The 24,405-nt window shown below is 38.6% G+C and overlaps 1 protein-coding gene across 2 annotated transcripts in view; it reads right to left on the bottom strand.

Moving 5' to 3' along the window:
- Window positions 1-24,405, bottom strand: part of Dp (transcription factor Dp) — an 89,296-nt gene that overhangs the window by 19,612 nt on the left and 45,279 nt on the right. The window contains exons 3-7 of one of the 2 annotated variants that reach the window (XM_083118293.1): window positions 10,230-10,308; window positions 6,494-6,597; window positions 5,791-5,930; window positions 3,677-3,839; window positions 919-1,131 (exon numbers count right to left, since the gene is read on the bottom strand). In XM_083118293.1, the coding sequence (XP_082974419.1) occupies window positions 919-1,131; window positions 3,677-3,839; window positions 5,791-5,930; window positions 6,494-6,597; window positions 10,230-10,308 (699 nt within the window). Of the gene's footprint in view, window positions 1-918; window positions 1,132-3,676; window positions 3,843-5,790; window positions 5,931-6,493; window positions 6,598-10,229; window positions 10,309-24,405 lie in introns of both variants that reach the window. The other variant, XM_083118292.1, reaches the window with a different exon arrangement.

Here is a 24,405-nt window from a genome sequence, read left to right on the forward strand (position 1 = left end):
ATCTTCTGATACATTCAAATCTGTGTTTCCCACCACTCTTTTTAAAACCCTTATCTTTTTAATCACATGAGCTGACAAACCTGTTCTTTGGTATAAATTTGTAATTTCCAAATCGTGTTCGTGCTATATTATTGCCATTTTCCAAGTTTGTCCTACATAATTCTTTGAACATGAACAACTTATATTATATATTCCTGTGGTTTCCACATCTGGTACAGATTTTCTGATTTTGTATTCATTAAATGTACATTCCAAACTCCTTGGTGATCTAAAAACAATTTTGAAATTAAATCTTCTAAAAAAAAATGCAATTTTATGAGAATCCCTTGTGGAATAGAATACAAACAAATTTCTTACAACAGATTTCTCATTCTTGTCCTCTTTTCTTTTTGCTCTTAGTTTTCTTGTAACTTTTTTTTTGATTTGGTTTATTAATTATTATTCTTTAATCTGAAATAATAATAAAGCAAGACTGGCTATTTCACAGTTAAATTGGAATACTACAGCAAAGTTACACTGACAACATCCACTGTATAACTGATTCTTTTTTGAATCAAACTAAAAATAAATATCCGATGAAGGGAGTAGGTGCTCTCCTGAAACGTTACAACAAAAAACTGTGTTTTTATGCTTGTATTACATGAGAAATAATTCTACAATGCATAAATGCATACATACAAGAAAAATTATAAATTAAGGATGTCCAAATCTGGATTTTTTACTTTCCGGAATACAGGGAATTGGGAGGTAGTTGAAGCTCACATTTTCGTGTTCTACAGTAGTGTCATATTTATATTGACAACATATTCGGAGTTCGACAAAATATTAAACTACTAAAGTTTCGACATTCTACGAGATGTAACAAAAATGTCACTAAATGTTACAATTAAAAAAACACAGTTTATTAATAGACTATACCTGTAATATAAGGTCATGAAGCTGTTGGGTCTTGAGCCTTATCCTTTCCAACCTCTTATGCTTCTCTTTCTCTAGATTCATGCACTCCTGTAATGAATTTGTTGGCAGTCCTAACCATTTGATCTCTTTCTTCTCCTTCGAGATTATGTTCATGGCCATAAGAACGTTCAGTGCATCATACACTCTCCGTCGAATATTCTTTTGGTCGTATTGCTGGAAATCATAAACTTCAGATTAATAATATGCATGGTAAATCTACTAGCTACGTATTTATTGACACTAATGTTAAGATTGAAAACTTGGAACATCATAACACTGATATTCAGATTAAACTCAGAAGCATTTGAAATCTATTATTTCAAAATAATAATCACTACATGTAATTGATAAAAAGGGCAATTAGTCACGACTATTTATACTTGGTTTGACAGAGGTAGAGTTTTTTATAAACCTGAAGCAATGTAGATTTTATAAAAAGTGTAATGTCAGTATTTATGAATTTTACAATTTCCAGGTGAATTTCTAATTATGAATTTATTTAGCATCAAATTACAATCACTACAAAAGAGAACATGGACACTCCTGAATATTGTGGTAGCTTTCGAAGTGAATAACACAACTATAACTATAACAAAAAACATTCGCTTATTCTGAAACAGAGAGAAGAAAATGCTGGTTGCTGGCAGACTACATTCAAGTGACAGCTCTATTCTCCCCACTTTGTAAGTACAGAGTCTCCGAGAAAGAATGGTGGGGTTTGGTGAGGTTATTGTGAAACATATGTGGCATGGTATAGCTTCAAACTTATTTGATTAGTTTCAGCAACTAAAAAAGTTTATAAGGTAAGCCAAACAGATGATTTAGAGACTAAAATAAATTTTGCATGAATTGAATCACACCACGCATACGATTGAGAAAGGTCCAATTTTTGACTACAGCGTGGGATCATCTTTGTGGAATCTTGAATGCAGGAGTGTATGATTCTTTCCACTATTTCATTCAACCCCTCGGTCTATTTGATGATTTTCTTGCCTCCACACTACCCACCTTTCGAATCTGCGAGAACCATCGATTGTGTTTCCTTCTTGTATGCTGGATCTTTTTTACGCTAAATTTCTTTGTATCAGAATCATAGATTTGTGTTCCGTCAGCCATAGGACACAAGCAGCTCTCTCTTGTAAGGTGTACAATGCACTATGATTATCAAATTCACACTGCAGTTCTTTTGCTTTGTTTCTCATTACCTGCCTCGTGGTGTCTGCAGACTGTGCATTACATGTGCAGAAACTGTTTGACTTGCTGAATCAAATAAAAAACTTTCATTGTATACCGTGTAACGTATGTTTCACAATAACCTCAACAAATCGCACCATTCATTCTCGGAGACCCTGTACATTGCCCGACCTTAAAAATCCTATTTAAAGCTAGCATCACTCTACAAATAAAAGAGCTTAACTTCATAAAAACATAATTGAGTGGAAAGCCCACACATACAGAAGATCAATACTTCACAAATAATGATATAAATAATTACACTTAAATTTTGTGCAAATGCTGGTCTAGAAAACAGAAGCAACGGGACTCTATGCACTGATAACACATCAGTCTGTGAAAAGATGCTCGGCAGGCCTTGATCTAGAGCTGTGTAATAACAAGTCAATTGTATCGAGTATTCAAAATATTGATGATGCCAACAATACCGACACATCTAAATCTTTCAATTTGACATTTCAGTTGTACTTTTTTGTTCTTTGGTGGAAGTGAAAACAGGAGTCCCATAACACAATGGTGCCTGTAGTTCTAACGACACTAATCGAGGACTTGATAAGCAACCTTGAATTAATTTGTTGCATTCCTTAAAGTCAAGTAAAGCACAAGGTTGTTTAGGAGGACAAGTATAGACCTCGTCATGGGGGCAGAACTTGGGAGGTAATAGATGAGAGATGAATTGCCTCTGATTACATAGAAAGCAAATACGTGCAACAACCAATAAAAAGAGTAACGTTGCTACATTATAGAACTTTCTGGTTACCTATATGTGCACAAGTGTAGAGATGGTATTGATAGGCTGAATCTCAATTTGTAAACATTGGTCTCGGTCCTCCCCGAAGGCAAGTATTGGTCTCATTTCAGATAATCTAGTACAAACAACATGTACAGTGTGTCACAGCACAAGCTTTTCACTAATAATATTTTTCTGTTTGATGATCACTTTGATATTATAAGCAGTGACAGCACCTGAAGAGGGTAGAAGGCGACCAGTCAACAACCCCCCCCTCCCCCAAGCAAACATGAAAAACTAGATAAATAAATGTTATTTTATCCTAAATATGGATTGTTGTATGGTGTTTAGAAGTTTTCTAAACGTAATTGCCCCACCCCCCAGAAAATATTCTCGCTCCTCTGCCTCCACATTCATTTTTCTGGCTTCACTACTGTCCAAGAATAATTGAAAAACACAACAGTATCCTGAATATACATGTGCATCCAAGCATCCAAGGTGAATATTTCAACTTTTATATTCTTTTTTATGATTTTATTGATGCAAGATACGAATTTGCCATGCTCAAATCCTAAGAAACCAGGACAAAATAATCCACAATATCAATATTCTTACGATATCGACGTATCAAAATATTGCACAGCCCTACCTTCTGAACAGGCTGTTCCACCATGGAGTTTGGTTTTCATTATGTATGACCTGCCTGGGCCATCTGAAAGCTTTGCACAGTATCTACATTTAATACATTAAACCCACCTGGTCTGTCGGAGAAGCCATACAAGTTGGGTTTGTGAATTCCGTCACAAGCTCATCTGCTACTTCGTTGTATGACGTTGTTCCTTTTTTCCGTACTTTTTCACAAACTTTCATAGAGAAATGCCTCAATCCTTTCCCAACCTTTTCTGTTTTTCTTCGTTTGCTGCTTAAAACAAAATAAAAGAGCAATTAGTTGTGCACAGCAATTGAGAAGAAAATAGGAATCAATCACCAGTCATAAGAAAATCTTTAAATTTTTGCGGCAACATCTTCAAATGTACATAAAAGATGGTGGAAATGGAAGTAAGTGTTGCCAGGTCCAGAGCAAAGATACAGTTGACACTGGAAAACATTGTTCTCTCATCAGGCTTGTCGAAAATTGTGAGCAGGGCAATATGAGGGGAATGGGGTTGAGATGGGGTTTGGTTGGAAAAGTTAGTGATGCCAGTTTGCACCAATGTTGCACAATCTTGTGAAAATCCACGAGTCAGGATCATTTTCCATTGCACCAATCTGAAAGGCATAACAGATTGTGCGAGTCATGAAATCCCGGCTTTACTCTAGGATAGTAGCTAGACTCAAAGCAAATGCCTAAATGTCACGCAGATGAAAGCACGTGATTGATTACCTGTTCCGAGAAGGCATGGTTCTACTCGTCGTGTGGCTGAATGAAGGGGAAAAAAAAGAGAAAGGATGGAGGTAACGGGACATTGATATCTCCGTAACCGTGACAAGCGACTGCTACAAGAAAATTTCGAGCATGTGATGAAGATGAGGAAAAATATTTACGTGAATAAATTTTGATATATAATTGCAGCTTGCAATCATAGTAAGTAGTTTTACAGTGATATTTGTAGTAGTTTTCGACATATACATATAGATCTGTCTCCACTTTCTTTTTCAGGCTGTGTTCACAATAACAAACATTCTTGAAGAACATAAATCTATCCCAGATGATGAGGTATATATTACTCCACCAGACTGCACTACTTTGGATGGGAGAATAAGATTACTAAATTTGAATTGTTTATCATGAAATCAATTCATGAGTAAAGCAGAGCTAGATGTGAAGAGACTAGAAAAAATAAGCAACACATGCAAGGAAAACGGACTTGATTTTGATAAATCAAAATGTGCGTGTTCTCTCATCTGTGTTACTCCTTTACTGTAAATTGTCCATCATATTTGTAAAGAACTGATAAGCATAGTTGCCATTTTTTGGAGACCTGAGAGATTCAGTCATAGTCCGGGAAGTGAAAGAATAAAGCTAGACTTTCTGGCTCTAAATGAGGGCATGTCCAATGGAGGTATGGTATCGTCACTTTATTGCTTTAACTACAGTCATAAATGACCCTTCATCCAAACAACATCTATCCTCCGCCTTTGACAATCAGAGATGAATGGAAGATCACATGTGTAACATTACCCCCCCCCCCCAACATTGATATGCTGTAGCTGTTCATTAAGTTTGGCAATGCAATACAAAACAAAAAAAATCTCATTACCATGGTAATGCACCTTCCTTGATTGGTTCAAGGACACCCGCCTAGAAAAGTGTCAAAAGAAAATAGGTGATAACTGAAGCACCACAATTGCACTTTTCCATCAAAAAGTAATTCTGAACACCAGAGTGGAATTTTGGATCTCAATTTCATCCAACTTTTCTTAAATGTACTTTTTGCCTCTTAACCTCTTGTAAAATTGGTATAAGGTGATGTGTTCAGCCTCCTGAAGAAGTTACAATACGTAGTGAAAACTTGGGACATTAACAATAGGTACGTGCAAAATGTGATTCCCAATAATATGAAAGTAAAGTGTTCCCCTGTGCCTTGGACCATGCCATGAAGGTGCATGGGGGGTGTGGAATTAGGGCTCCACACTTTCTTGATCATGGCCGAAGCTGGAGGTGATGTGATCAGTACCATGCCCCTGGCTGCCTTTAGCCGCAGTTTCCTCAAGTTACCCACTTTATACGATGCTGGGTCGCTTCAACAGGTGGAAAATATCCCGGTTCTCCTCCGACCTGGGTATCTCACATGGTAGTCAGACACCCTAACGAAAAATAACTTATTCAATATCGAGACATTAAACATGTTTAATTTCAATACACTTACTACTCAGGCAAGTACACTGCATCCAAGTCTTCTCGCTTCCGAGATCCACTGTGATCTAATATTGGAGAAATGTAATTTTTTGGTGTTGAGGGTGTGGTTGTGACCTGAGGGCTTGACAATCGCTGGGGTGTACTCAATACCTGCAAAAGAAAAAAAAAAGTAGAGAGGTATAAAATCCAGCACAAACATAGAAATTCTGTCTGATGAAATTAATTATATCACAGCTTCTCTTAACATTTTTGACCGAGATCAAGCAGCTTCTTGGAAACTGAAGTTTAAGATTGATACTAAATTACATTCATAAATAACTTGGTTTGTCTGAACGTAAGATTTCAACATCTGCATTTGCAAAACAATGGCAAAATGCAGTAGCATGAACATTTCAATGTTATTCATCTGCAGACGACAAGACTAATAACTTAGTTATCAGCATTCCCACTCATTTGAAAAACAAATTCCCTGGCTTTTCAAGTTATGTTTACATAAATACCCAGTTATGTTGTACTCCATAATATACAGTTAGCTACATTTTAGGTGTTCACTTCCATATGTTATTTAAAAAATCAAGTTTATTCAACACTGTGAAAAAATGTTGTCCTTTGTGCAGACAGCTGGATAAATAGAGCCTGGAAGATAAAGAGTATAGCACTTTGCACCTAAGAACGTAAAATCCACTAAAGAGTTGAAAAGAAAACATACTTACCATAGGAGAGGTTAACTGTATTGTCTTTGGTAATATTGTTTGTTCCCCTTTAGCTGGAGATCCTTTCACCGGACTTGAAACTGGTATTGTCAAGACATGGGATCCTAAAAAAAAAAAAATCAGCATGTTTTACTTTCCTATTGGAACTTACAAATATCTCCAAAATTCAGTTGAAAAAACGACTGCAAGAAATAGTCTACATAATGAGGTAGGCAATACCACAAAAAATTATCACATTGATAATTGAGGACTAAAAGTGGTAAATGTTGTAAGTGCCAAAAGCGAAAGTGTGGGAAATCGCATCGTTCCACACATCAGCCTGCAAGAACGTGCACGCTAGTGACCTCTTTACACGTTCTTTGAACTACTTAGAGGGCTAGCAGCCACTTTTCACGTTTACCACATTATAAAGCATGGCACATTTCACAGTTTAAAGTGGAAACGGTGTTTGAATTAGTGTGGCACTTACAGCATTTACCAATTTTAGTCTTCAATTCTATGTTGATAATACCAGTCTTATTGGTATTGGATAGTATGGGTTGGGATTTAATCACTGATACCAGTCAATACTTTTTCAGAGTTTGAGTGTCTTGTGGAATCTACAAACACAAACTTTCAAGGACTGAATATCCTGGAAATTATGAATAACTTTCATTATGTTTCCAACTACATGGTGGGAGAAATGAAGATATAACACATTCTGGACGTATGATTGGCTATGCCCGTCTCTTCTGCACATGTGTTGTAACCACCTCTTTCAAATTAAAACTGTCAGATGTTGAATTTTCTTCATTGTTGCTGAATTTTACTTGTACTCATATTGAATTACACTGAACAATTTACATGCACATTGTGGAAATTTTTTAGGAGGATTCTGCTTCAGAATTCACAGTTAGTGATGATTTCAAATCCGAAGAGGAAGTATTTAGGTTATTTTTCATTAATTATTTCTACAAGCGAAACTGGTAGCATACATGATGCTCAATTAACCACAAATTCTTATCTTCTTTATATTAGGGATGGGATAAATCTGATACAGACTCATCATTTTATCATCAAAATTACATAAATAACATTAAAATTACAATATAAATACCCTATTATTTAGGGGAATTTTTCCCATTTTGTTACTATTTTTATGAACATAAAGATATATGGTAAAGGGCAGACAGATGGTGTAGGGGGACAGATGGTGCATCATGTGACTAACAGAGAAGGAGCAGGCCCTTGGTGCAATTTTTCCACAGTTTTGAAGAAGAGAAAACAGGACGAACGAGTGCAGGACATAGCTGGTAAGTGAAATAAATTTTGTAAGCATCACAGATCTCACATAGAACACAATTACAAAATTTTCAAATGCATTTTCAGGAAACTTGTGTTTTGCACTTCCAGAATATTTTGTATATTCAAGTCAGTGTTGCCAACTGCTGAGGTTTTGTAAAAACATTCATCTCGACGTTTTGGGGTAAGATGGTGCAATGTTGAGTGGGACAAAAAAAATTACAAGATCAGTAATCTGCTGTGGAGTCTCATACTATTGTTTTATCACTCATAGAACCAAATATTCTACTCGTTTAATTACTTCAGCCTTTACCCTTTCCACCTTTTTACAGAAATATGCCAAGAACGTGCCAGAGAACAGTGGAATGAGCATCTTTGATGAAGGAAGACATCAGAAAGCTGCAAAGCGAATGATTAACGAGAAGATGAAAGTGCGGGAAGCAAGTCGATAATTCCATAAACCAGAGTCTACCGGTGGAGGCAACTTCTTTCCAAGAACTTACGGAATTGCCGGATTTAAGATTACTAGCTCATGTTCACCTTTACTTATTGAGTTTGAGTTTTAAGTCAACGTTATGCACAGAAAGGCTAACTGAGACTGGACCTACAGTTTAAAGTGGGATTCGAACCACTTGTCCCTCCACCTGGTATTGAACTCATCTTCGCTTATGTTCTGTGAGAGCAACGAATCTTTTACCGACAATGAAAATGAATGACTGCCTACAACTGTACCAGGGTCCACAGCAGACTGGATACAAATCATCAAATGCGCAAGCTGGTTCCATGAAACTTGTTCAGTTTATCCTGGTAAGTGCTCTGCATGTGGAAGAGTGAAAAAAAATGGAAGTATACGGGCTGCCAAAGAGAAATGGTGAGGTGCTAACTGTTCTATTCACATCACATTTCCAGACAGATGGCTAAAGCCTACTATTTTTTTTTTGCGTGCATATTGTCGCTACATGGCGATACCGAACTTAGGCATCGTACATTTTTATTGTTCCTCAAGATCTGAAAAATGATGTAAAGTACATTGAAAATAAATGAAAAAGATACATAAACAGCTTTTTTGCATTGACTGAAAATGTGCGCCATCTGTCCCTCCTTTAGCCTAATTATTTTGTAAAGTCAAAGTCTAATTATGCAGTTTCATTTTCAAAGGTAAAAACCACTGCAGTCACATAGTTACAAACATTATTTAGGGAGGCTAATGGACCATGCATATCTTATACTAGATTGGCAGAATATTGGTTACCAGTATTGGCAAAAATTTAATGTAAGAAAAAGTTTCATATGGTATAGAATAGTCTAAAATCATAGGTAAAAAATAAATAATTTCCCTTTATATGAACTTATTGGAGGTTCGATGTCAACATTTCATTTCCTGTGAAAGCCCAGATCTTTTCTCTTTAATAAAACAAAGAATACACTGAAACAAAGTTATCATCCTTTTGATTTTTTTTGGGTACGTATCTGCACACCAATCAAGTGCTTAACATCCAAATCTTAATAACAGCTTTTCACAAACATATGTTACTCACATGGCATTGTAATTCAAGTATGTCACACCTTCATACATTACACCTAAACAAAGATGAAAGCAAGAAGAAAACTGTTTTTGAGGAATACTGCAGCAACAAGGAACTGGGATATATATACATCCGAGATGACTTCAGATGTTGCATGTAACAGTTTCCCACCATAAACAGGGTGTACCACCAGTAATAGCACAAACTGAAACAGTGAAAAGTACAAAGTAGTAGAAGCATGAAAAGTCTCAGTAAACATGAGGTCACAAACAAACAGTTTGTGAGATAATTGCGAATATATGGTTACGATCTATCACTGGCTTGATTGTAGGCATAATGTTTGCAGGCCGGGCATACCATGTGTGAAGGTCCCATGTTCCCTGAGGCACTGATGTATCCTTGTGAATGTGGGCACTGTTGATTAGGGTAAGCTTCTTGGTGCAAGAGTGCAGCCTCTTGTGCATTGCCGTTAGTCCTACCATACATGAAATGCATCAGGTTGTTCCATTTTGTCTAGAGCAACACAACTGACACTCCTCAGACACGTGACATGCCTACTACGCCTTCTGTCCTGTAGAGGATGTATGGTTTGTTTACAATGCCCCGTTTTGGCAGTGTGGAAAAACAAGACACCTAGGAGTGCTCAAGGAGACAAACAATCAAGTCAGTGGTGGATCGTAACCATACATTCGCAATTATCTCGCAAACTGTTCGTTTGTGACCTCATGTTTACTGAGACTTTTTTGCTTCTACTATAGTGTACTTTTCACCATTTCAGTTTTTTGCTCTCTCTTCTGATACACCCTGTATATATATCTCAAGAAATTAGACATTCAGTTTAAGATATTCACTTCAACCCAGTTGCATGAAATGCAAATACAACTTACAACTAAAAGAAGATAACATATTTCTTAAAAATCTATACTTACTCTGTGCTGCAGTTTTTGGACTTTGGATACCAACCACCTTTCCAAATACCTGGGCCCCGGAAGTAAGTACTGTAGCTGACTAAAAGAGGGAAAAGAAAAACAACACTTGAGACACACACACACACACCTAAAACTACCACAGAAAAAAACATTGAAAAGACATGATCACATGACCAGCAACATTTACTATCATAACTTCTAAAAAATGAAACGTGTATATTCAATTTACACATTTCGACCCCAAAAACTATTAACACAGTGTTGCACATGTTACAAGTTAATCAAGCCTAATTGTTGTGAGCAAAATGTCAAATTTTATGTAAGAGCTAGAGCCAGGATTGGTAAAACATCAACTGTGAGCTACAATCCATCAGATATTTTCAGTAGGTCATGAATGGTTGGCTACACACTTCAGGTGCTGTGGTGATCTAGAATTTAAGTTGCTGTTTTAAGTCCACTTTATACACAGATAGACTATCAGGACTGGACCTACAGTTTAAAGTGGGAACCAAACCACTGTGCAACGTGCCTTCACCGGGTATCGAACCCGGGACTCCTTGATTACAAGGCGACGATGCTACCACTACATCATTGGGGAGGATCTAAGGGAGTGATCTTGAGGGAAACTTTGGGTACATCTTATCTTCATGGTGATTGCACTCTTACCATAGGTGGTGGACTGTAGCTCAGTCAATATTTCGAGAAGAAATAATAACAATACTCCTCCAATACACTAGAAGAGTGTCTTAAGATGAAAGAGATCGTACATAGCAAACAATATTAAGTCCTTCACCTTGATGTCCTCTACATGGGATTTATATAGGCAATACCAGGGGCAGCGCCAGGGGGCACTTGCACACCTCTTAAATTTCTTCCACAACCCCCTTCAGCACCCTTTATTCAAAATCTATGTTGAAAATATTAATTTTATAAAATTTCTGTATTAAAAATTTCTAGGTATGCTCTATAGCCAACAAGTTATATACTGTGGTTAACAGGTTTAAATGTGCGCCAGTGAACTACCTTTATTCCATCTTCGTAACGTGGAAGAGTTTATGGCCAATTCTGCATCTTAGCTTTCAGGGCAATGATATTACAGCAATAAAAATTTGAAAAAGGTTACAGTTATCTCGTAATTCAGGAAATAGTCTGACCCTGACACACCTCTCACTCTACCATTCATAGCACTAGCACCATTGTATGTGCTACACAACTATGGAGTTCTTGGGAGAGAAGTTTTTTGATATATGCAAAGAGTGAACCTGCATCTAATGACTGAAACGCTGAGACTAGGGGGGATTGGTGAGTCGGTGAGGTAGATTTTATTAAATTCATATCTTAGCAGTTTTTGAAGAAAACAGATTTTCAATTTCTTCAAAACTAGGAATGTATATTTCTTTTTTCCAGCTCGGAATGCATGGGCGAGATGCTTCTGCTTTGATTTATTTTTCCAGAATCTAGCTTGCACAAAAATATTTTAAAAAAAATGTTTCCACCCATACATGTAGGTTAGGGCTATAGAACGGTGTGAAAGGAAAGCCATTATCTTGTTTAGTTGTGCCAAATCACGGGGGATGAAAAGCTGAGGCAGACGAATTTTTCTATTGCGTGCAAACTTATTTTTACGACTGACTATTAACCTTACCTTAACCGGGGAGGGTGCTATTTTTTCGATTGAAATTTTTTTGTAAAAAATTGGAAATAAATACATTGTTTCCTATGACGTTCACAATATTTCTGCATTACATTTGTTCATAAAAACATAAATTAATGTAAATAGGTGGCAAAATGCATTTGGTGGTCTTATCAGGCGCCATCTTTGAATGCCTGTCATTCGAGACACTCATGCCAGTGACAGTGAATGGTAATGATAGTAAATTTTGTAATTATTATACTTAATAAACAACTGCACTTCTATAAACAAAAAAGCATTAATGAAAAAATATTATGGCTTTTGTGAGTTTTAGTGAATGGTAAAATATGTGTGTGACGCTCATGCAATAATTGGTTATTTTTTTATTAAGGATGGTAATTTTTGTAATTATTATTAATAAATAATTGCACATAAATAATTAACAAAGGAAGCATTCATTCAATAACAAAATGTTTTCTTGAATTCTTTTTGGGCTTGTGAGCCCCCTTCCCTCAGGTAAGTAAGTTTCTCAAATGGCACGTGTAAGCTAGAGTTAAATAAAAACAAATGATAACAGTCGAAAGCAAAACATTCATCGCCCATGCGCGAAAAACAGACCGGGGAGACACGATGCACGCTATTGAGAAAACTGCCCAGTCCGAGAGACACGTGTAGCTTGTCGTGCCCCGTCGGTTCGAAAAATTCCATTATTTCTGAAGGTTGGATTCCGAGAGACGTGTGTCACTTGTCGCTTCTCCCTGCAAGATTCCTAAAATAAATTGTTCTTTCAGTTTCCCAAGTTTATCGACATCCATAACACTAGTTGCATTCAGTTTCGCTGGCCTTGGGAAGAGTGCTCGTTCGTGTCTCTTGCTCGATTTAATATGACCATCATTCATTTTCTTTGTCGCCTACGGAGGGAGAAACCAGACAAGTAAGCAAAAGCAATAATACAAAAAAATTGTCCCCTCCTTCCCATTAATATATATATATTTTTTTCTTTTGAGGGATACGTATCCGTTACTGACCCACAGTACACGAATAAATCCGAGGCAAGAAAGTGATATGAATGAACATTTGGACCATCAGTATATTCAAAAGCCTCGCATGACCGTGCCTTGCTAAGCAATTTTAATGGCAATAAATTACGTGAAATAATCTAAGCGATGAAATACATGGTAGCCTATAAGAGAAATCAGTTTTATTCCCCCGTGGACAGGAGGAACAACTATTCGCAAAAGCATTGCAGCGATCGTTCCAGTTAAATACACAGTTCAATGGTTGGGACTAAGAAACATGCAAAATTTTATTCTTTATTGCGACCCGTATATTTTAAATCCATGGCCGAAAGTTAGTCACCACTGTTCTAGGAGTCATGCTATTCAAAAATATTTTAAAAATCGCCCTGAATACAACGGACGTGGCCAAAAGAAGCATTTGTTTCTTTCTTTCCTTCCGGCGCGTTTATCTCGTTCAGCACTGCCTGCTCCAATCCATTCAAGGGCTTGCTCCTCGAGGAAAAAGAAAGAAAACCTGGTTACGACGAATGTTGCACCTGGCCACACGAAAGCCGGTGCCGAGGACTCGCACCTAACAATTCAACGGACGCAACCCACCCAATGAATGCGTCACGTTCTGATGCACCCCCGGCAAGCAGCTGCCTCTTGGGAAGGCAGCACGAAAGCGGAGTCGGTTTCATGTCGTCTGCATAACAAGCTCCCCCACCCCTCCCCGCGTCAACTTTTGAGGACGCTTCCACATTGTTAACCACGGACCATATGCGACGACTTACGAAACTTAAAAGAGAAGGGTGCACGTGCCACCTCGGTTGCATAAACGTTAAATGATACTCATTGCCAACAAAGTCCCGGGTTCGACTCTCAGAATGGATATTGGCGTTCATCAACTCCATCGTCGCGATTAACTAAAGATCGCAAAAAGCGACGCATTACATTTATTTAGTTACGTCGCTTTTCTACTTTTTGCGTTAAGAGGATGAATGATGTATGCAGTGCTGGAAAAATCTTCTTTAGTGCTAATCGCCAGCTCTGAAAATCCGGCGCCAGGTTGTGCACACTATAAGAAGCTGAGCATCACCGAATTCAAAACATGGCTAAATCATGTGAGCATTTAATTACGAAGTGCTTGCCAAAATAAAACAGGAAGTTGGGGCTGGAGGACAAAGAGTAAGGAAATTGTTACGGATTCTATGGAATGTTCACAACGTTGATAAAAAAACCCACCGTACTGCAATTTGAACTTTGAATCTCGTACATGCAAATTTAAAAAACGGCAATATTACAGCAAAAAAAACAGTCGCCAGGCTGAAATTTTCCTGGTGACCGGGATTTTCCGAGCCCTGGATGTATGTATCTTCTTATTTAGCGTCGCCTATCTGCCCCTTTTGGCTATTCGCAACGATGAGGATGAGTGATGGACACCGACAAAGAACACCCATGCCAAAGTCGGGATTCAAACCTGGGACCCCTGGTGTCGAAGCGCGCTGTAGTCAGGTAGATCGGCGAGCCGGTAGGATGAATGACGAGCTCATGAAATGGGCGATGCGACGAATACAACGCTATCCTGGGCTTGGACATCTCGCTCTGTAGTGCCTTGCACGAACCACTTCGCTATACAGACAGCAGACATGCGAGTAGAATTTACATCGCTTCTTCTACATTATAAGGTTAATCGTCAAGCGTGATGAACATATAAAATGGATGAAACACAAACACCATCGAGACTTGAACCTAGAACGTATGCACCATCTATGGAGTCACTCCGGATTGCTAAGGACGATACATCTACTCTGTCTTTTGCATTAAGTAACATGTGCTTGTGTGCGGCATAATATTTAGATAAATAAGGCAGGAGACACGATATACGCTGTGCTGTTGAGAGACATGCAGCTTCGGTCTGGAAGTCCACTTACATTGTAACATCCGTGACACATCAATGTAATTATCAAGCAGAAAAAGTCGTTACTGCAAGACAACATAAAGGCTTTATTCTCACTAATTGGTTTAAGACAAAAAGGTGTGAATTTAAATACATTCTAAAAAAAGTAAAAAAAGTGGATCTATTGTTTGTGAATTTTAAAATATTATTCTATTCTGCGACGTGCAATTGGTTCAAGTAATTCTAGAAATTAATTTGTATTAATATATTATGCGAATGGTTTCACAATACATCTTACTACGTATGTCAATGCTTGATGGATCCCCCCTCGAGATATGGAAAACTAACGCGCCCATTACAACTTTTAATAATTAAATTTATCGCTGAAAAGGTGGGTGCTAAACTTTTGGATACGAAAACATTTTAATTTGAAGTGTTACTACAGGCGTTAGCAAAATTTTTCGTTTCACGGCGTCCTTAGGCCAGCCGCACACCGGATCGGACACGACGCGGAGAGTCATTTTTGTTGCAAACCGACTCGGGAAGCGTTTAACATGGGGCTCTTATGGGCAGCCGCACACCAGACGAAACATTTGACTAGTCACACGTTGGGACAAAATTATGAATTTGCAATCTGCGCATGCGTGAATCCATGGAATTCAGCCACAGACCTCTACTTACAGATCGGAAAATTACAGGCCAAAATTTCCGAACTGGGGACAGTATCATGTCAGCGACATTTTTATTTAATTAACGAGATTGTATTCGGACACAGGAGATCGTCGAAACAGAAAATCTGAATGACCAGATTATTGTTGGTGCAGAAAATGTGTGTGTGCAAACTGTGCGAGGTACGACATTTAAGAATTTGTGAACATACATGGATTTCTAACCTCTAACTACAAATAATTCCTTTATTTAACGGGAGAATAATGATTATTGTGATTTGTAGGCCTAATATTGTGCGTACGTTGTCGGAAATTGTGCAGTTCAGTGGCGTATTCCGTAATTTGACCCGATCTACCGGAACAATTCTTATTTATTGTGAATATTTATTACATAGAAATAAAACAATAATAGAAGTTCGACAACTTCGAATTTTTCGGCGATATATTTAAAAAGTTGGTTAAACCAGATAACATGGGAGAATACGCCACTGGTTCAGTTGAAAGTGTAAAGGTCGTGATAGTGACGTAAGCAATACATTTAAGGTAATACAAACTGACTCAATTCACAACATATAAAATGATAAATTAATTCTACATATAGCCTACATATAAGCATTGATTCAGCTGTAAACTGTTATGTTCCGTCAACCCGCTTCCTAATTATAAAAGACAGACCTAGATGTATTGCGCACATAGACGAAATCTGCTATCAGATTTTAGCTGACTAACAAAATGACTCGTCGCGTAGTGTCGCGTCCTGTTGGATACGGTGTGCGGCTGGCCTAGTGTTCAAATATTTTTCCGCGGCGCCCAAGACAGAATGTAGGCCTGCCTATCTAATACTTGCAACGCTCAGTTAGTGCGGTTAGGTTGCTTGCCTTAAGTTAAAAAATAAACACATATTTGGAACAATTATATAATATCAGTGAAAATAGTGGAACGTTTCGCGGCACCCCAGGGTGCCGCGGCGCACACTTTGGGAATCACATTCAGTACAAGGAAAATAAACATAACGGGGCTAGATTTCTGGTGCATTCATGTACGAGTCCTTATTTTCGTATCGATCTTTTCAATTCAACAAAAGGCCTGTTTGTTTTTCGATTAATGCACATGGTTTCAATGTAACATATTATACGTCAATTTGGTGATTTTATTTATAATTATAATGGCGAATTTTCGTAGCAACTTTGAGATTTTGGCTAGATTTTTTTCTTCATGATTTTATATCTGAATTTATTACCTGCCTAAACATTAGTTAAGTCCACGTAACGTTTTATTTGTTTTACCGGGCTTGCAGTCAAACAGCCGATTACTGCTGTCCGCTTGTTTGAGCAAAACGCGGCAACTCTGGAATCCTTCCTTCAAGCTGCAAGCAGGGAAACAGAAATTATGAACATTAATTGTTCTGCGCTGTAATATATCTTGGCCCGGGTATAGTAGTGGTGATTAGGGGGGAGGACGGGGCAATGGGGTTTGTCCCGACACTATGGCCGCTTAATGCTAAGAACTCAAAATTAGTTTTCTAACGCCAATGAAAAATAGTCACTTTAAACCGAAAAAAAGGCTATCATCATCCCTCTTGAGGAGGATCCACAATTAACCGATTGCATAGAGACACCCAAATAAGCAATCATTTACTTACCGATCGTCCCCATCCTTTCTCCTTTTGTTGTCTAAAAAAGGTTGCTCTACCTTCACACTAAGTCACAAAGTAATAAAAACGTCCAATGAGGAGAGAGAGAGAGAGAGAGAGAGAGAGAGAGAGAGAGAGAGAGAGAGAGAGAGAGAGAGAGAGAGAGAGAGAGAGAGAGAGAGAGAGAGAGAGAGATAGAGAGAAATGTTGATTTAAATATAAATAGCTATAGCCATTGTTCAAATCTGTTAAGAAATACTACCTCTGTCCCATAATTATTGTCCGGTACACCTTTGGTTGTTGTCTCATAATAATTGCCCAATATTCAAACTGTGACATTGGTGTATACAGAAGAACAAAAAAAAGGGAATGAGTCATACAACTTTACTACTCAAGGATCAGTATATATTGGGCTTTCCATCTGCATCTTCGTCTGTCATTCCTGTACTACCATTTTGGCATACGGGACTATAATTATGGGACAGAGGGAGTAACATAATTCCAGGAATTCCAGTTCGGTAGCCACTGCTGAACTTATTATTTAAAATATAGTGTCGTTTTTCTACCACTGTTGGCTAATCGCGACAATGAGGATAGATGATGTATGATATGATAAAGGGACACTCACAAAGAACACCCACGCCGGGATTCGAACCCGTGAGCCCTGGCGTCGTAGGGCGCTGTGCTAACCACTACACCACGGAGCCGGCGCTCCCTTCGGGAATTAGATTGCGAGACCATGCAGTCGGCTCAAAGTTTCCTTTTTTTAATGAAAAAACAAAGCCGTGGGTTTGGGAATATATAATTTCAGGTATATATCCTAAACAATGGATAAATTAGAAGTTGTTCCCTGAGTTCACAGTCTTCTCTTGCTACATTTCTAGTGCGTTTAAAAAATCGCGTAACTCAAACCTTCATCGATAATGGAAAACAGTATGCGATTCAATATTTTTTGGCCCGCCTTGAATCCTCGTCCTTGGGCCTATTTTTAAATACTTTACATTGTCAACTTATTCTACAATGAAATTAATTTAACGAGGGAAGACTAAATTTTTCCACATAATACTAACTCGAAGTTTTGTGAGTGATGCCATGCAACCAGAATGGTTCACGTGCAACGCCTAGTGGGTTTGGGAATAGTGATCGGGATCTTTAGTTTTATCCAAACACTATTCAGCCTTATCGTTGAGCTTAGCCAAAAAAAAAAGTAAAGTAAAATGAGAAGAGTGGAAATTTGTCAATTCCTTTTATTCCCCCCAAGACATTATGTTTTTAAAACATAATTTTAACTTATCTTTAAGATACATGGATTTATACGGATTTGTCAATCGCAAAGGGTGTATCTACAGGGGGAGGGAGAGAGTTGATTCGATCGATGCTTATGAAGAAATTTATGTATGCCACAGAAGAAATTCCGTAACTTGTAAATTGAAAACGGACTCCCGACCTCAGCAAGTATTTCCTTTGGGTGTAGGCTACCAATGTTCTTGGATGTAAGGGTAAATTCTGTATCAAATTCATCATAAATTACGGTTTGGTTCAATATTTCAGGAGGTAGTTCAGGAATGGAAAAAATCACTGACACAGTTCGCTTTGGTATAACAGATGTAAATGGTCACATTTCAGGAGAAAAGATAATAATTACGAATGGTAACATCTACATGGAAATTCTTTTACTGAAAGAAAAAAAAACTTGGGCATGCTTGAGTTCACTACATTTTGAAAAAAATTGAAAAACAAATATCTTTATTTGCCTTGATTTTTCGAAAGTCACTGTATGGGGGCGCCGAAGACTTTGGACTTAACTTTCCTCAAGAAAATAGGACAATATAATTCGCATCATTTACCTATTCATAATTGCATCCAAAACTTACTTCTGTGGTTGAATCTCCCTTAAAAGAGCAATTAATTAACGTCTCTTATATTTACCTATTAGGTTAACCTAGATAGGAAAAAAGGGGTGCACGGCAATGCAAATTCCTGGGCCAGAGGGAAAATTTCCGATTGTATATCAAAACATCCACTTTTCGACCTTCAAATTCCCTCTTTCATAGCGCTTATCCAGGGATTTCGATTTAGGAAGGTGTAAGTGGTGAAAGGCAAATTTATCATGAAATTAGACCTTTGTGAATAATTTTATGGGGTGTGTCACAAAAAACTGGATTGGTATGTAAAATTGGGGATGTATAAATCTTGTGCTTGTACTATACTTAATTATTTTATTTCTTTTCTATTAGACATTAAATTCACAAAGTTTTATTTACCTTTAGTTTTCACTATTAATTGTAAACTAGAAAGTTCCTTACACTTTTAGTTTCTATCAGATAGAAATAGACTATTTCAGGTTCTTATACTCAACAGAAGAGGAAAACTGAAGGAACCCGTAAGTCAAAAAATAGCTGTTGTGTAGTGCATTAATGCATGACGTCTAATTTCTCTGTTTCTTGCACATTTTAGGATATTTCTTTTCTCCACTTTCCTGTAAATCTTCAGGACTTCAAAATTAATTCGCCGTTCCTGAAAAAAAAAATCCTGCTGGGAACAACACTGGTGCACGGAAGGAAAGGTTCAATGTTTTTCGTTACTCTGTATCGCTTTTCTGCCAGTTTTTTGGCTAATCGCGGCGATGGGATGAAAATGATGAAGACACAGAGGCACGTACAAGGGACACCCATGTTCAGACCAGGATTCGAATCTGGAACCTTTGGCGACAAAATCATAAGTTTGATACGCAACGTGTTCGGCACACGACGATGATGAATGATGATTAGATTAAATTGATTACTGGGAACTCAAAAAAGAACGCCCAATGTCCACGCCAGGCCTCCAATCTTCATCGTTGGTAGAGATTTGATTGATTGAGTTGGTGTCTTAACCTACACCTACTGGACCTACAGTTTAAAGCGGGACCCCAACAACTTTGTGCCTCAACCGGGAATCGAACCCGGGACCCCTTGATTACAAGGCGACGACGATAACGCTGCGCCGTCGGGGAGGCATGATCGTTGGTAGAGAGACTGCGACTCCAGTACTCAATGAGCTCGGCCACCGTGACGCCGGTGTGAAAGGATACATCTGAGTTTCATAAGAACACTTCAGACCGAATCTGCACGATATTGTAAAAACGGCCCAGACGGAGAGGCATGTACAGCGCATCCCGTCACTCCCGTCAGTGATTTATCCAACCCCCAAAATTTCCTCATAACCACCTACATTTTTTCACGAAGGTCCAATTTATGGTTCTTTTGGCTCAAGATTTACACTTATACCCCCCCCCCCCCAGATGGGAATTTCTTGATAAATCCCCGACTCCGGTACGAAATGTTGCATTCATTTCTGAAAGCTGGTATCCATAGGTGTCGCTGGTGATTTCGATCTGAAAGCTCCCTAAGTTGCTGGCGGGATTTGAACCTTCGACCTCTCCAATAGTTCGTGGTAACTTCAAGTTGATTTTAAAAACCTTCCGAATAAAGAAGGGCAGAGCACCACTAAGGTACGTGAACCAAAGGTAGCCCGTGTTACCAAAATTACGAAATCATATTACTATTTAACACATCTAACAAATGGCAGTACATTAATGTACCCAGTTCCCCTCAGGTGCACCATGCAGAAAATGAACTGTCCCGGGCTGCCAGCAGCCATTTTATTATTTAAGTTATTCTGGAACCCCTGGCGTCGTAGGGACTGTGCAGATCAGTCATACACGGAGGTAGGTTGCTTTGGTGTTTTAAGTCGACTTTATGCACAGTAAGGCTAATTGGGACTTGACCTACAGTTTTTAAAGTGGGATCCGAACCACTATGTGCCTCCACCGGGTATCGAACCGGGACCCCTTGATTACAAGGCGACGACGCTACCACTGCGCAATCGGAGAGGCCCCACGGAGGTCGGCTATTCGTCGTTACTGTCTATAATGCATGTCAACAATCAAAAGTTTGGCACCAACATTTTTTTCTAATAAGATGTAGAAACGTGAATAAACATGAATAAATATGTTTTCTTGGGCACACGCATCATTTTCTAAGTCAACTATAAGCCGTGGGCCACCTTTGGGACCCATGGGTCACGTTGGGAACAGATGTAAAGGTTTCGTAATTATTTAAAAAAAACACACGCAATGTTACAAAATATCCATTTGATACACGTTGTTAATTAGTTTAAGGACTTATTTCTTTTAATCTTAGAGAATTGTGGGTTGCTTGAGTTGAGGTGAGGTTTTATGACCACTTTATGCACAGCAAGGCTAATCGGGACTGGACCTACAGTTTAAAGTGGGATCTGAACCACTATGTGTCTCCAGCGGGTAGCGAACCCGGTACCCCTTGATTACAAGGGGACGACGCTACCACTGCGCCATCGGGGAGGCTCTCTTAGAGATTTGTAAATTGCCCTAGAAGCTTAACTAGGGCCACCTTTGGTTCGCCTACTTATTCTTTTGAACTAGCATGCAAAGAAAGGCATTGAACTATACACGGTTACGGACTCTCAGGAGGCGATTTCTTGGAACAAGACCGCTTTTAACGACCATTATTATCGTCCATTCTAAAAAACGAACTATTCAAAACAGAGGGATTATTCGTTCAAGCACTTTCGATATCACCCCCCCCCCCCTCCCTGTGCAGAAAAAAACCTGTGTGTCTACGACCTCAGCAAATTTTAAAACCTGAAATACGCATATGTTTTCGATCGCAGGGCAACACGCTGCATAAACTTTTCTTTGAATTTTATCCCGACCGTGACGTACTGCAACATCTAGAACTTAAAACTGTGATGTAACGCTGGGCACTTTTTTTGTGTGTGCGGCACGGCCTTCATCGAATGAACACAACTTCCGCCTGCGAGCAACGCCGAAAAAAAAAACCGCTCTACGAAAACTGGTTTTCGAGAACCTGTCCTGGTTCAAGACACTTGCTCGCATGATACGCCCTGCTCGATCTTCCGATGGTAAATTACGTCGCCAAAGTCTCACGAGGAACACGTAACTTATGTCTGCGAACTTGTGTTCTTTGACTTTATTGATCACTGTCCAAGTTACACTGAATGTAAACGAACCCGTTGGATTTGACATCAATCCTCGAACGCTGGGTGGGAAGTCACAAATTGGTCTCGTGTGAGGGCACGCCTTTCAGAGCTACTTAATTCGGGGGGGGATAATGAAAGCGTAAATGCTTGTAGCAACTGCTTCAAAATTCAAACTCACTGCACATTTATCAAATATCCCCGCATGTTTGTATTTGCTCTGTTCATCCAAAATATTCATTTCTACATCGCTGGCAAATTAACGTTTTTCCATCGCGTGGGGCAGATGAATCTATTTTCATAAATCGCTTGCTAAGTTAAATGAAGTCAAGTCTCTGGGAGTTGGTTATATATTTTTTGTCATCTTGAGGGGGCAATCGCTTAATTTTGGACGCCGCAGAGAGCTGTCTCAATATATAAATTTGTTAATTGACAATTTATCGTTAAAGCCAAATAAAATTTTAGACCTAAAGGAGAGGGGTCATCGCCACTCCTCCCGTGGTGAGAATGCTTGCATTTGTTGTCTCATGCCAGTTTTCCACTTCTCATGTTAACGATTGATTTGTTTTATTTTACTTCGCTTTTGGCTAATCCGGAAGATGAGGATGAGTGATGAAGGGACACTCACAAATAACACCCATGCGCAGGCCGGGATTCGATGCGCAATGTGTACTTCTCAGGTTAACAGCGGTGAATATGGACTGCGGGGGGCATACTTCACAGTATGTCATCACAAAACCCATCAGTGGTGTTGCTGAAGACTACTCTCTTCAGAAGATTTATTGGGCTTTATAAAATGGGGGAGTGGGTGAAAATTAAAATAAAAACCATGCGATTTCAAATATCTTTACGATGATAGCGTCCATCTACTTCAACAAACCAGTATCTCAAATACTGATAATTGTGGGAATATATCAATTCCACATAAACTGTTCCTACCTTAAATGTGAGTCAACCAACAATCGACCTCACATGTCTAATTCTTGGATACTACAAAATCTTCAGAGGTAAAATTTGATGGCCAAGAAGACCGACCATATACTAGTGTAATGAACCATAAATTAAGTACAACGGTTTGTTTAATAACAACATTGACAATATACCTTTGTAATTTAAATGTAATTGGTTCTAAAGACTCGGTAAACAAACTTTCGAGCCCAACTTCGCGACTCACCAAATGCCCGTCAGGACCCAGGAGTGGGTCGCGCCCCATAGGTTGAGAAACGATGCTCTAGAGTTAGTAACAAAAGTCAATAATGGTTCCAATACTGACCTATTTATATCTCGGAATCAATGGAGTTGCATTTTCTTTACACACATCACATTAAAACATTAACTTCATATGCATAGCCATATTCCAAACTGGACATCGACAAACACATCATTTCGCTTCTAATGCATAACGGGGCTATAGCTACCAGCTGTTTGCAGCAGCATAGACTGCTTTGCTCGCTCCACTTCCTGGCGGTTATGCGGGGCCTTGCTCCACAAATTCCCGAAGCAGAGTATAGTTTCCAAAGTTGAAAAAGTCGTTACCTGGCAAGTTAGTCACCAAATTCTACCTCAATTAAAAATTATGAAAATGAATAACATTTGCAGTTCTTTAGTAAACTACTCTGTCACAAAAACACGATCAAAGGCCCCTATATGATGTTAAAAAAAAATGAACAAGTTATTTTGTTGTCACGAAAAATTGTATATTTCTGTTCACAACAAGTGGTACATTTTATAAGGTTGAACAGTTTAAGTTTGGTTACCACTTTAACTGAACAGGTATAGATAGGTACGTAAAGTTCCCCCTGCACTTTGAACTTTACCATGAGGCATATGTAAGGGGATGTGAGGTAAGGGCCCCACATATTCTATCGACCTTGGCCATTTTGGAGGTGATGTGATCAGCACCACATTCCGGCTGCTTTTACCCCCCCTACCCACCCACCCACTGGTACCCATTGAATTGACCCTGGGTGATCCCAGAGGTGCTTTATGCTGGGACAAGACCTGATTAATTCCTACCTTACATCACCCACCCCAGGAATCGTACCATGGTCTCGTGTGTGGCAGTCGCATGCTCTATTTACTAGATCACTGACGCTCCTTTATCTGAACAGGAATGTACACATATATGTCAGAAAATATTTTAATTGATACTTAATCATATTTATTCAGGGTTTGAGTCATTCCATACGAAATCAACACAGTCCACAATCTGACCATCTCAGATTTTCATGAAATTCTGGGAGTTAAAACTATGCATGGAACTTGGTAACTGAAAATATTGAGTCTCGTGCGTTTTGTAATTGTCAAATTATCGTAGGTCAAAGT

The sequence above is a fragment of the Lepisma saccharinum genome, chromosome 3 (genome assembly GCF_977018435.1).
Source record: "Lepisma saccharinum chromosome 3, izLepSacc3.1, whole genome shotgun sequence".
Classification (NCBI taxonomy): domain Eukaryota; kingdom Metazoa; phylum Arthropoda; class Insecta; order Zygentoma; family Lepismatidae; genus Lepisma; species Lepisma saccharinum.